The sequence below is a fragment of the Callorhinus ursinus genome, unplaced genomic scaffold (genome assembly GCF_003265705.2).
Source record: "Callorhinus ursinus isolate GAN/ISIS: 27379988/994484 unplaced genomic scaffold, GSC_fseal_2.0 scaffold68, whole genome shotgun sequence".
NCBI classification, from domain to species: domain Eukaryota; kingdom Metazoa; phylum Chordata; class Mammalia; order Carnivora; family Otariidae; genus Callorhinus; species Callorhinus ursinus.
In genome coordinates this window covers 1861570-1874578 of record NW_027397130.1, presented here as the reverse complement: position 1 = coordinate 1874578, position 13009 = coordinate 1861570, and the positions used below count along the sequence as shown (strand labels likewise).

The window sequence follows — 13009 nt, the reverse complement described above, 5'->3', positions numbered from 1 at the left end:
CACAGAGGTGCCTCGAGACCTTGTTTTCTCTCTGCGGTGTAGGACGGCCTCCTGGCCGTGGCCAGCCCAGCCGTGGCCGGCACGTGGTCATCAGGTGCTCCAGTCATCCTCCCCTCACCCTTGGTTATTCTGGTCATGATGAAACCAGTATTCGGCTTCTATAAGTTTATTTTTTCAGTGGCTTTTATGTATTTAACCTTACAGAAAATCAACCTGAATTATTTAAAAATATAATCTCAGTGCCTAATCTTAAAATTTAACGACTGTAAATTCATTGCAGTGGACCTGATGTTAGGGTGTCAAATGCATTCCTCTTAGGATCTCTCTCTAGCACGTAAAGCATAGAAACCACATCTCCATGTATTTTTCGATTATGTGTCAAGTGTGTAGCTATGAGCCACAGACTCCCCTCACCCCCCTTTATGGTAATTAAACACCGTATGTATAATTGCTCTTACCAGGCAAAGCCACGCTTGCAGATTGCAGGAACCAGAAACAGCCTTTCGTGCCTTTGGAACAGCACTCTCTAATGGATGCTTAAAAGTGGCAGGTGGCTTTCTGCCCGCTGTGCTGATCTAGACCGACGCACATCCCAGTGCACGTGGCTGGCACACCCACGGGCGCGCCCAAGCGGAAGGACAGAGATCAGAGTGGGCCTCCGCTCGAGTCCATGCTTTCCGGAAGCCTTGCTCGGGCACAACACAGTCTGTGCGTGAGAGTCTGAGTGTGTGTCCGTGTGTGTATCTGTGTGTGTTCATTTTTAAGAGGAAACACTGCTGCTGAAAGATTTGGAAGCGCAAACATGAAGGAAACATTTTTTTGTCCTCAATTTAATTTCAAAAATGTCTTGCTCTCTACTCTAGTAACTAACAGGATTACATTTCAGTTTACAGAGAAATGGACCTATTTTTGATATTCAGCTCTGAAGGCAGATTTTTGTTCATCACAGTCAAAACAGCCTTATTACTCTGGAATACCCCATAGAATTCTGTATTCAAATATAGAAATTGCTACCAGCTCAAGAACCCACACAGCTCAAGAGCTATGGCCTAATTTCAAGTATTTGCATCCCCTTTCCACACAGGCTGGGGGTTTGCATTTTGCCTGCAGTTTTTATTATGGAAAATTTCAAACCACGTGGAAGTACAAAGAAGAGCATGGTGACCCCCGGGAACCGTGTCAGCCCCAGCGACCTCCCTGGTGCCACCCCTGTCATCTGTGGTTTGGGGAGAACACCCAGAAGGAAATTTCAAGCTACAGGGATTCAAATGTCAGGGTCACGTGCAATAATAGCCGCTACTTTTAATAGTTATGAGAAAATTTATAAGCACATAAACTCACCTAAAAATAGTCCACCAGCGACTCCACACCCAAGGAATGAGCATGCGGTTGCCGCACCTGCTGTGGGACACACGCAGCCGGGTGCGACGGAGATCAGAGGTCGGTCTGCGCGGTTGGAGGCTGAACACCTTTCTTATAGACCGAAGGCCTAAGCGACCAAGAAACACAACCAAGGTTGAGATCGTCCCCAAAACAGCGCCTTCTAAAGTACCCACGAAAACTGCGAGTAAAACGCAGCTCATACATTTGTAGCATCAGCTTCTTAACATGTCTTTTAAAATCCTCTCCTCGTGCAGGGACTCTCTCCTCCTCCAGGGTGGCAGCCTCAGCTAGCACCTGCGGAGCCGCTGTGCTCACCCCGAATCCGATTTCACACAGGGAATTTGCAGTTAGCTTCCAGGCCAGCGACACGCGCAGAGCGCCTGATACGGGGACCCCTCACAGGCACCTCTGCATCCTTCTTTCCATGGGCTCCGCGGTCTGTGTGTAAACGTCCTGCCTTCTTTTCACACAAGTCCAACAGCTTTCAGCTCCCAGAGGTGGAGGTTCTGTGTCAGCATTTTACCCCTAGAACCATCCCTCTGCTGTTTGAAGGCCGCGGGCTCCCCAGCTCAGCACCTCCTCCCCGGAAGGCCCTCAGCTGCCCCCTACCCCGCGACTCAGAGCGCTGGTGCAGTCTGCACCTGTCCCAGGCCTCCGCCCCGCGTGCCCCCTGGCCTTCCCTGCCCCACTGCTTCCTGCCGCCTCCACCAGGAGGAGGGACTCCGAGAACGTCAGGCCAGGGCAGGTCCCGGGGGCGGGAAACCACAGCAGTCCTAGTGAACCGCTTGTGACCAGAGGCGTCTGCGTGTATAGTTTGAACCTTCTGGTGCACTTGCCTGTTCCCACCCCCCTGCAGACACAGGGGTGGCAGTGTCATCCCTCAGACCAGCTTAGCTTACGGAAGTAGGTGCTGCCCCTATCTGAGAGTCACTGGCCCATGGGCCCTGCCAGGCCAGGTGCAGGAACAGCCCCAGGAGAGCTGGTCCCCTCGGGATTCAGGCCCAGTGGCTCTGGGGTGGCCTCTGGAAATCTGTTTCAGAGACTCTGCTCTGGGCCCTCTTGCGTGTCCTGCACAGGGACTCATGGCCACGAGGTACTGGGTGGCTGTCCAGGCCCATGGGTCCCATTCTAGCTCCATCAGCCTTCAGCCTGTTACTCACATCCCCCAGCCCATCTGCGGAGCTGGGCTCGTTGTAGGCCCTGCATGATGGCAAATGCAGTAACCCTGTGAAGCAAAGCAAAATACTAGTGTCTGCTTCCTTCTCTGTCCTCCTTACTCTCTGCACATGCTGCTTCTCCGAGGTGCACTGGTCCTGGAAAGGCGGCTGGTGAGACCCCCCCCCCGGCCTCAGCCCTGCCAGCTTCTCTTCCTGGGGGGCCAAAGACTGAGGCTTTTCTGATGCCCGTCAGGGACCGTGGCGCAGTGCCTCCTGGTCACCGTCGCTGTTGCCACCGAACAGTCCCTAGGACTCAGCCTTCCAGAGGGAGGCTTATGTTATTTATCTAGGAACTACAGTTTACAGAAAAATTATTTCTTGGATCAGTAGACTCGTGCTTTTATAGGTGTCTCCTCCGTGACCAAGCAGCCAGGGGACTCAGCATCCTAGCTAGCCCCAGATTACCTCTGGATGATCCTGGTGGGAAGCACCTTCTCACACATGAGTCCAGATCCTTGCCCTGAAGTTGATAGCACAGTTCCTGCAGGTACCACACTCCCCCCAGAAAAGAGAGCATCCAGAAGCCTGCGCCGGCGTCCTGAACCTAACTCTGTCCGGCCCAGTCAGGAAATCCGCTGTCCAAAGTCACCACACTGCTTTAGGGCCTTTTTCTCTGCACTGGATCAGACATTGTGTGCCCTTGTGAGGTGACGTGTTCCGGTGGAAGAACCAGAGAGTAAGGGAGCTGGGGACAGAGGGGCCCGCCGCAGCCCCAGGCTCCTGCCCCCGACCCCCTGTTAGCTGCCCAGGGCAGGGAGCAAAGGTGGGCTCGTGTGTGCACACGTGTGTGCGTATGCACCTGCATGTGTCCCTGCGAACCGTTTCTGTGTTTGCACTGGGCCCAGAGAATGAATCTGACCTGAGAATTTGGCTTGTAGCAAAGTAATGGTTGCTGCCCTCTGAGAACTTGACCTGCAGCCATGACCATCCCCTCCCTGCGGCCTTTGCTTATGTGGTTTTGCCACCTGTCAGGGAGGGGGCACCTGCCCCTCCAGTGGCTTCAGGGCCATGTCCTGGAGCAGAGGATAACAGGAAGTCTTCACCATGAGAAGGCGAGCAAAGGTGGAGTGTGTGCAGGGCGGACGGGGGCTCACGGCCAGGCCCAGTCCTCGGTTCGGAGCCTAAAAGTGTCGTTACTCTTCTGAAGCTGACCTTCTCTGGCAGTGTGCTCTCTGTGTGAAGCAATGGCTGGGACCAGCGCTGGAAGGAGCCACTCCAGACAGCCTCTGCGTCTCCCCAGCTCTCCACCTGCCCCTCGTACCCTGTGTCCCCAAACCCAGTCTGCAGACAGGCGGGTCCACTCACACTCACCCCTACGGGCCTACACCACACACCTGATTAAGGTTAAGTCAAAGTCGGAGATCAGAGCCATTGGGCTAAAAAACAACTTCCTCGAAGCCTGAAGCCTTGTGATCGCCAGTGTGAAGGCTGCCAGCATGCCCACTGCTCAGGATTTCTAACACGACACGGAAGGAGAGTTAAGTGGCAGCCGTGGATGTGGACAGCATGGACACGGGGCTGTGGATGCCCCTTCCCGGACGCCCAGGCAGAAGGACCAGGGCCCAGTTAGGCTGCGGGGCCTCCTGAGGGGCGGCAAGCTGGTGGCGGGCCCGGGAGAGGCAGGTGGGAGGGTCTTGGGGGCCACAGGGAGAGGGGGTGGGTTCCACTGAGTCTGGGGGCCGGCAGAGAGGGGGTGGGTTCTGCTAAGGTCTGCATCTCAGCACAGAGGTTTTCTGTCTCCCCTGCCACCACCCCCATCTCTGGAACTTTGGGGAGACACATGGAAGTTGACAACTTCTTAGATTCTTCACTCTCCTTAGACCACTTAGGGGGTCGCTTGGCTCTTGGGTTTTGGGGGGAAGGGAGCTGGCCAGATAATTTAAATACAAAGCAAGTTCACAAACAATATAACTTTGGTAATTCAAAAGAAAAATTTTAATGATTTTTAAGGGTTGATTATCGTTCAGTTTTCTTGCTATTCTTAACTTCAGAGGGGTGGGTTATCAGGCAAACATTGATGTTCTGTAAGTGAACACTCTTATGGTTGTTTTGTTTTCTGCAGTTTTCTGTCTGTTGTCCGAACGCGGGAGGTACAGCATCCCGATTGCTGAGGGAGGGGTCAGAGCACACGAGCGTCCCCCGGGAGGGTGGTCCTACATCATCACCCACAAAGGTCAAGGTTCTGTTTTGCTGGGCGGCAGCAGCTAGCTTTGTGACTGAATCTGGCACCGTCCACACTCAGGGAGCCCAGATGGCTGCCTCAACCACCACCTGTCCTGAGTGCCACCTGGGCGGCAGCGTCCACCCTCAGAGCCCCCTCACATGGGGTGTCCAGAACCAGCAGGGCCCGCCCAGCCACCCTGGGTGCCCAGAGCAGAACGTCCAGGAGAGAACTTGGCAGATGGTGGGTCTGCCATCAGGCGAGTGGTAAACACCCTTGTTTGCTTGCGCTTCCTGATCACGTGTTCCTCCAGCAGATGTCTGGTTTCCCAATCCACACAAACCCTACTTCAGAAAATCAAAACTAAACGACTTCTCCCCTGAACGCTCATCTCAGGCTGGCACAAATCCTTTTCTTCAGTGAAATGTCAAATACTGCACATGTTTGTGGAGGAAGTTTCCGGAACCTGCTACCTCATCTCCATCCACAAAGTGCCGCATCCAGGGTGTGAGCCCCTGCCGTGGGAAGATGGAAAGTGAAGCCTGGGGTGGTGTTCTCAGCCATCCCGGGGTAGGGTGCCAGGGCCCCGAATCACCGTTGACCCTGGCACAGCCTCGTGGCTGAGGCAGGTGACTTCTAGAAAAGCGGAAGAACACAGTTTTACCTGCAGGGCCCTCCCATCGGCGTGCACCATCTCCTCAGTCAAGCGGCCTCTTCTCAGGTCATGAAGCCACCGTCCCTGCTGCTGCCCGTGGCCTCAGAGGTTACCAGCAGCTGACCGTCCATATCGCTTGTCCCTTTGCTCTTACAGGCCACAGTGAATGCCCGGCCCCAGCGCATCCTCACCACATCCTCGCTCACCCAGTCGGCGCCTGCCAGCCCCACCAACAAGGGCATCCACATCCACCAGGCAGGGTAAGTGGCCTGTGTCTCTCAAGGGGGCCCCTGGCTACAACTCTTCACTGCCTTCCTCTGACTTGAGCCTGACTTCTGTCACTCCTCAGAAGTTTATAAGCGAGGGTCTGTACACTGCTAGTCAGCCCCCAGCAGGCAGAGCCCCCTCTGACACCAGTGTCCACAGGCAGGAAGCCGCAAGCAGGTGCATGCCGCCGCGCCTTCCTAGGGCCCCAGCTGGTTTGGTTAGCTGGGTGCGGCTTGCCTGGGGCTCCCCCAGCTTTCTGGGGAAACAATTCCTAGAACCTGCAGGCAGGGCCTGGAAGGGTCATCAGCTTCGGCAGCTGGTGTCTGGAGGCATGGGATGTGTCGGGTGAGTGAGGATGTTTTGGGCTCCTGACCCCGGATCCGTTGTCAGTGTCTAGGTAGGCAGTGTGAGGACAGGGTATTTCGTGTTTGGGTAAAACGCATTGTTTCTTCTTCCCACAACGACAGGGGCTCCCCACCGACGTCCAGCACCAGCAGCTCCAGCCTGACCAACGACGTGGCCAAGCAGCCAGTCGGCCGAGACCTGCCCGCGGGCCGCCCTGGCGCCCCTGGCCCTGCAGGGGTGCAGTACACGCCTCACTCCCAGCAGTTCCCCCGCACGCGGAAGATGTTCGACAAGGGCCCGGACCAGGTACACTCAGACCATTCCCTGGCGCTCATGCTGGTGAGCGTAGGTGCTGAGCGCCGTGCCCCTTGGTGTGAGCCAAGACTCTTGAGCCCAGGACGCAGGGGCCGCCACACCCTCCACCCCCAGCTGTGGCTCTCGGTTTGGACCGTCATCACAGCTTTGCGGGGGTTGCGGGGTCCTCGCTCCTGTGACCTTTTGTAGTTGGCTCACTGTTCCGGCCCCTTCCACATAGCCAGATAAGCTCATGAGCTAATTTGCTTTCTCCCTCCGTGGGTGAGTACCATTTTCCTCCACTGGACGGGGCAGCTGCCCCCTAGCAGTGAAGTGCCTGTTCTGAGTAGGGTGTCCACTTTCTCCGTAAACGCTCCATTATGCCACATAAGGAGCTGTGGTCTTGGCCTCTCAGCTGAGGTTTCAGGAGCAGGCCCCGCGCCCACCCTGGCTTTCAAGGCCTCCTGCTGTACGTTGTGGAGCAAATATGGCCATGAGTGCCCAGTGGGAGGTTCATCCTCCTGGCTGGACCCTGACATGGGTCAGCCAGACCAGAGCGGCCGGGCCCTGGGGGCGCTCACTGTCCTTGAGGCCGCGAGCCCAGGGCCCTGGTCCAGCTGAGCAGTACGGGCTCCCACAGCAGGCAGGCGATGAGACCCTATCACTGTGTCCCAGGCGTGAGACTTTCCCCCAGGCGAGGCTCCCCTGGATAATGGGGGACCCTCTCTGAGAAGCACCTTTGGTCCCACCACCCCTGCCGCTGTAGGCCCTGCCTTGGGAAACAAGCATGTCATCCAGTAAAGCAGCACCAAGCACTTTAAGTCTTGATACTTGCATGTCTTTCCCGTGCTGGGGCCACTTCACACAGTTGGGTGCCAGATTGCCGGCAGCCCCTGCCCTACCAGACCATGGAGGCCTCAGGGACCTTGCTGACCTCACAGCGCCTGGCTTGTGCATCCAATTTAAGAGTGACAGGCTCTGCAGCCCAGGCCACCGTGGCCAGTGCTGGGGGGACATGGTCCCCTGAGCGCAGACTCCATGGCCCTCCCTAACACGGGTTCCCCAGAGCCCTGGCCACACAGTCAGGGTCCCTTGCCACCAGGACGCAGACGTGAGGCCAGCAGAGAAACGTTCTTAGCAGCCAGACCACTGCCTTTTGTTTCCTTTCCAATCCTCTCGAACGCACGAAGAGGTGTGTAGAGTGTCAGACTATTCTTTCTGTTTTCTCTCCCCCTTTCCCAAAACGCCCCTGAAGACCACCGATGATGCAGATGACGCTGCTGGACACAGAAGTTTCGTCTCGGCCACGACACAGACCGGCTTCTGTGACTGGAGTGCCCGGTACTTCGCCCAGCCTGTCATGAAGGTAGCGTGTGCATCCGCCCCAGGTGCAAAGCGGGCCTGCCGTCTGTTTCCTCATGCAGACGCCGGGGTCCGCAGAGCCCTGCGCGACTCCCTTCTTGCCCTCCTTCCTTCCCCAAAAGCCCTGGCCTCTGGCCTCAGCGGTCTGAGCCCTCTGCTCCGAGCCGATGGCTGACCCTGCCGGGCCTGCTCACTGCCCCAGCTGGCCACTCGCCGTGGCTCCCGATGGCCCAGCTGCTGACCCTCTGGGGCTCCCATCCTGTCACATTTACAGCTGCAGAAGGGCGACCCCAAACTGCCGTCACAGTGAACAGTCAAAACAGCAAAAGGAACAGATTTCATTTACCTTCCTGTCTTGTCAGAAAAGCCACACCAGCGCAGCCTCTCTGAGCTGCCCGGACAGGTGCATCGCAGTGTCCTGCTCGGCAAGGCCGCCTCCTGGTGAGGGCAGCCCGCGGCTCGGGCTCTGGGCTGCTGCGCTGAGGAGCAGGCTTGTCTCGAAGACCCGTCCGCCGGGACCAGTTCTAGTGCGTCGTTCCACCACGGCCCTCCAGGAGACGTGTCCTATCGCTGCAGATTCGAGCCACACGTCCCGGGGGCGGCGTGGGGCAGGCAGCGCCACAGGGGCGTGTGCATAGTTTCCCCTGAAGCACCTTCTTAGAAAGCCTTCTTTTTCCTCATAAAGAGCATTGGAAACTGTAGCCTGTTCTTAATCGTGTGGCAAGCTATACGTCTGAGCAAGTTAGTCACGGAGTGCTTGGACCCTTTATGACAGCTTTTGTCCTGCTTTCCTCATTTCCCATGACACTGATTTTTGTCAGTAGAAACACGAGACGGTCATTGTCGGGACCTGAGGCAGACGACAGAGCTGTAGTTTACTGAGCCCCACTGCTAACGGGGAGATCCTCCTTCCGTTTCTTAACTGAATCCGACTCCCAGAAAGCGGTTTGGCAGGAAGCATGAGAAGCCATGAGCAGCCGCTCCCTTTCACATGGTGATTCCCTTGCTGAGATAATCGACTCAAGGAGAGAATCAGAGTCATGGATGATCCGTGTGTTATTTACCATAGCGAAAACTAGGATCCACCCGAGGGCCCAACATGGGGAGAAAGGCTTAGCAATGACAGAATATTTGGTACGATGTTTATTGTTATTAAAGAAGTAAGCTTGAAAATTAGTTTCTTAAGGAAATGCTCATGCTAAAACTTTCAGAAAAGGAAAAAAGCAGGACATAAATCGGCTACAGAGTCGTCCTCATTGGAAACGTGGTGCACACACATCTGCGCACAGAGCACGCGCTGAAGCAACAGGCTGATGGCGGGTCTCAGGTGATGCATCAGCGTGGTGCCGAGCGTGTTTATCCCTTTCTGTCTCCTCCGTGTTTTTCACACTAAGCAGCAAGGACCTTTACAGTCAGGACAAAAGTACGAAAGAGGCAAACGCAGGAGGCAGCGGAGGCCTGGGCTTACCTTCAGGGCTTTCGGCACACTGGCCGCTGCCACCAGGAGGGCGCCTGGGCCACCACCCAGGCCCTCGTTAAGAAAGGAATGAGTGAGCAAGCGCTGGGATTCGCACCAGGACACAGGGGCCCTGCTGCTGTGGGTAGCGAGCCAACCCTTAGAACTCGGTATGGTCTGCTCTGAGGGGCTTTGGGGTTTTGTTCCGTATCTGCAGAGGCTTGGTCTCCCTGACACAGTCTCTTGGGAGCAAGACCAAGCAGTTGAGAGCCCTGGCGGGGGCTGCTACGCCTCTCGCTGAAGTGGCAGCGCCTGTAAGTTACGGGGGTTTCTTGGTGCAGTGATAAGCGGCTTTTTTAACATCTGAAAACCGCCGTTCCAGCCGTCCACATTGACCGCAGGGAGAAGGGGAACAGGTGACCAACTCCTTCCTCTTAAACCTGAAAACGAGCGTGGCCTCTCAGGGTCTGTTTTCCTCTCATCAGCTCGGGGACTGTGGCCAGCGTTAAAACGGGGCACGTCCCAGGAGCACGGTCAGCACACCAGAGCCGCTTCCTGAGCACAGGCCTGGGGTTTTGGTCCTGTGCTACCCACGTGCACGGCTGCAGCCAGCATGCCCCACTTTCTGTTAGCTGCAGATCCACGGCCTTCATGCCCTCTTTGTGAAGCCGGAGTGTGTCCGGGAGTTTCCGCTGGGGAAGGTCCCACACATCGCCAGCAGGGATCGTGGCAGCACCCAGAGCGTGGACGTTGCCATGTCCTGGGGACGGAGGGTCCTCGCGGCTGTCACTCCGGGTTTCTCCCACATAGCCCGCGGGAGGCAGTCAGGAGGTCACTGAGTGAGTAAGCGGCTTCTCTTACGTTCATTAGAGACCCTTTCTAAACGTTAGAAGAGGATGCGTTTTTATCTCATTGTAATTTTTAAAAAACTGTTCTACTTTTTCCAGGTGCTATTCACAAGGGTGTTCTTTTATTAATTTAATTCATCATCTAATGACGCGCATGCAATAAATGCGTTAGGAGCTTTTTTATTAGCCTGTTTCACACGTAAACTAAGACTAGCTCAAAGCTAGGGCTGTACCTCAGCAGTCAAAGCCCTAAACCGCGTCACAGGTCAGTGTAGGAAACTGAGATATTCACCAGAGAACAGAACTATGCCCAGCGTGACCACGCACACCGTAGTGCAGCTCGTGCTTGGGGGACCAGGTACCCCACCACGTGGCAGCCAGGGCAGTTTTGGCTTCTTGTCACTTCACCGTCCAATTTTGTTCAGGTCTGCGTGGCCAGAAAAAAACTGGGTTCTGGAGCCGGCTGTCCCATGACATGAAGGAACCCAACTGCCATTTTTGTGCAGAAACTGACAAGCTGAGACTAAAATTCAGATGGAAATGCAGGAGGCCCACGTGCTCGCTTCGGCAGCACATATACTAAAATTGGAAATGCAGGAGGCCCAAAATAGCGCTGAAGAGAAATAATGTTGTAAAGGACAAACAAAACAAAACCCCAAGCTTCCTGATTTCAAACCCTGCTGCATAGTTGCAGGAAGGGGGGACAGTGTGGTGCCGGCTTAAGGGCAGACACACAGAGAGTGGCCTTGACACGTCATAGCCACGGACTCAATGGCTTAGCCTATAAATAGACACACTCCGTGACAGACACCAGCTACCAGAACTCACTCCACACGAGGTAGAGAACCCAGATAGTCCTACATCCGTGAAGGGAAATGAGTTTGTAAAGTCATCCAACAAAGAAAAGACAGCTCCAGGCCCAGAAGAGTTTCACTGGAAATTCCACCAAAATTTAAGGAAAAAATTGTACCAGTTCTACACAGTCTGTTGCAGAAAATAAAAGGAGCGAATACTTCCCAGTTCATTGTGTGAGGGCAGCATTACACTGATACCAAGACCAGTCAAAGACTTTACAAGAATAAAAAAACACCAACCAATGTCCTTCATGAACGTGACCTCAAAACCCCCAACGTAATATTAACAGACCAAATGCAGCAAAATATAAAATGGACAAGACACTGCTGACCAAGTGGATTATAGCTCAAGAACGCAAAGTTGAATCACTGTTAGATGACTCACGTAATTGAATTTATCAGCAGACTAAAGAAACACTCTCATCATCCCAGCAGTTACAGAAAAAGGGTTTGACAGAATTCAACAACTATTCGCAATAAAACTGTCCATAAACGAGGACCAGAAGTAAGCTGCCTTACCTCGTACAGCACACCTGCAAAACCCACGGCTACCGTTCTCACTGGCCAAAGACGGGATGTGCTGTCTCTAAAGCCAGGACTAAGGCGAGGCTCTCTGATCTCACTGCTCCTATTCATTGTCCTACTGAAGGACCGAGACATGCAGGTGGAAAGGTGAAATAAGACTCTCCCTGCTCACACAGCACTATTGTGTACGCAGGAAATCCTAAATAATCTGTAGAATGGTGCTAGAATAGAGGAGTTCAGTCAGATTGCAGGATACAGAGTCATTATGTCAAAACCGATTGTACTTCTATGTGAACCACTGGAAATTGAAATTAAACCACTTATAATAGCACCCCAAAACATTAAATACTTAACTCTAAATCTTTTTTAAAAAATACATGCGAGACCCAAATGCTGAAAAATACAAAACACCGATGAAAGAATTCGCGGAGACCTGACCCATGGAGGTGTGCTCGTGGGCCGGAGCGCTTGGTGACGTGAAGGTATTAGGTCTCCCTAACCTGGCACACACATCGATGCCAGCCCAGCAGGTTTTGTTTCCATCGACAAGCCTGTTCTAAAATTTATGGGAAAAAGCAAAGAAACTAAAATAGCCAAAGAAGTTTTGTCACAGCACCATCAGAAGACTCGCACTGTGATCTCAAGAGTCACCGTGATGTCAGTCAGGAGTGGAATGGGGAGGGCAGGTGCAGGACCGGGCAGGGGCAGAACAGATCCTGACACGGAGCGTGGCCAGTCCCATCGATCTTCCACAAAGCTACGGATGGAGGACGGTCTTTCAGCAAGTGGAGTGGCAGTGACTGGACATCCATTTGCCCAGAAAAAGAACGTCACTCCATCTCCCACACCATATTCAGAAACTAACTCCAAGAGCATCTCGTCCTGCTGTGAAACCTACAGCCAGGAAACTTCTAGAAGCCCCTTCTGGCCTATCAGGCAATGGATCTTTGGGAAGCACAAAAAGCACAAGCCACACAAGTTAAAAATGGTTCAGTGGGTTTCGTCATATTAATTGCTTTGTGAATGTCTCTGTTAAGAACATGAAAACCTAAGCCGCAGCCTGGAAAAAAATATTGTAGAACACATATCTGATAAAAATCTTGCATCTGGTATACAGAAAGACCTCCCAGAATTCCATACAGAAGGACACAAGACAATTAAAAACAATGGACAAAAGGCTGGCAGAGACCCTTTACCAGAAAGGTGTGCAGACAGCAAAGGAGCACAGGGAAGGTGTGCGACGTTAAGGCAGGTGGTCACTGGGGGCGCGAGCTGCCACAGGAGACACCAGCACGCTTCCGTACGATGGCTAACGTCTCAGATCCGTCGACCCCAAGTGTGGACAAAGGGCGCAGAGCAGCTGACTGTCATCCCTGTGCAGAGGACGAGTATCACAGACGCTCTGGAGATATGTGGCTGTTTCCTATAAAATTGAACATACACTTACCAGACAACCCAGCACCTTGCTGGACGGACGTTCCCCTGGGAGAAAGGAAAACCTGTGTGTGCGTATTTATAGTGGTTTTATTCATAATCACCAAAAACTAGACAGAAGCCAGATGTCCTTCACCTGGTGCATGATCTGTGATGCAATCATAGAGAGAAATACCAGTCAGCTGAGAAGGTTCTCCAAATAAATCTG

General features: G+C 53.9%; 1 protein-coding gene across 3 annotated transcripts in view; it reads left to right on the top strand.

Moving 5' to 3' along the window:
- Nucleotides 1-13009, top strand: part of RPTOR (regulatory associated protein of MTOR complex 1) — a 341577-nt gene that overhangs the window by 296001 nt on the left and 32567 nt on the right. For all 3 annotated transcript variants that reach the window (XM_025859594.2, XM_073885974.1, XM_025859593.2), the window contains 3 exons: nt 5573-5676; nt 6151-6334; nt 7578-7688. In XM_025859594.2, the coding sequence (XP_025715379.1) occupies nt 5573-5676; nt 6151-6334; nt 7578-7688 (399 nt within the window). The remainder of the gene's footprint in view (nt 1-5572; nt 5677-6150; nt 6335-7577; nt 7689-13009) is intronic.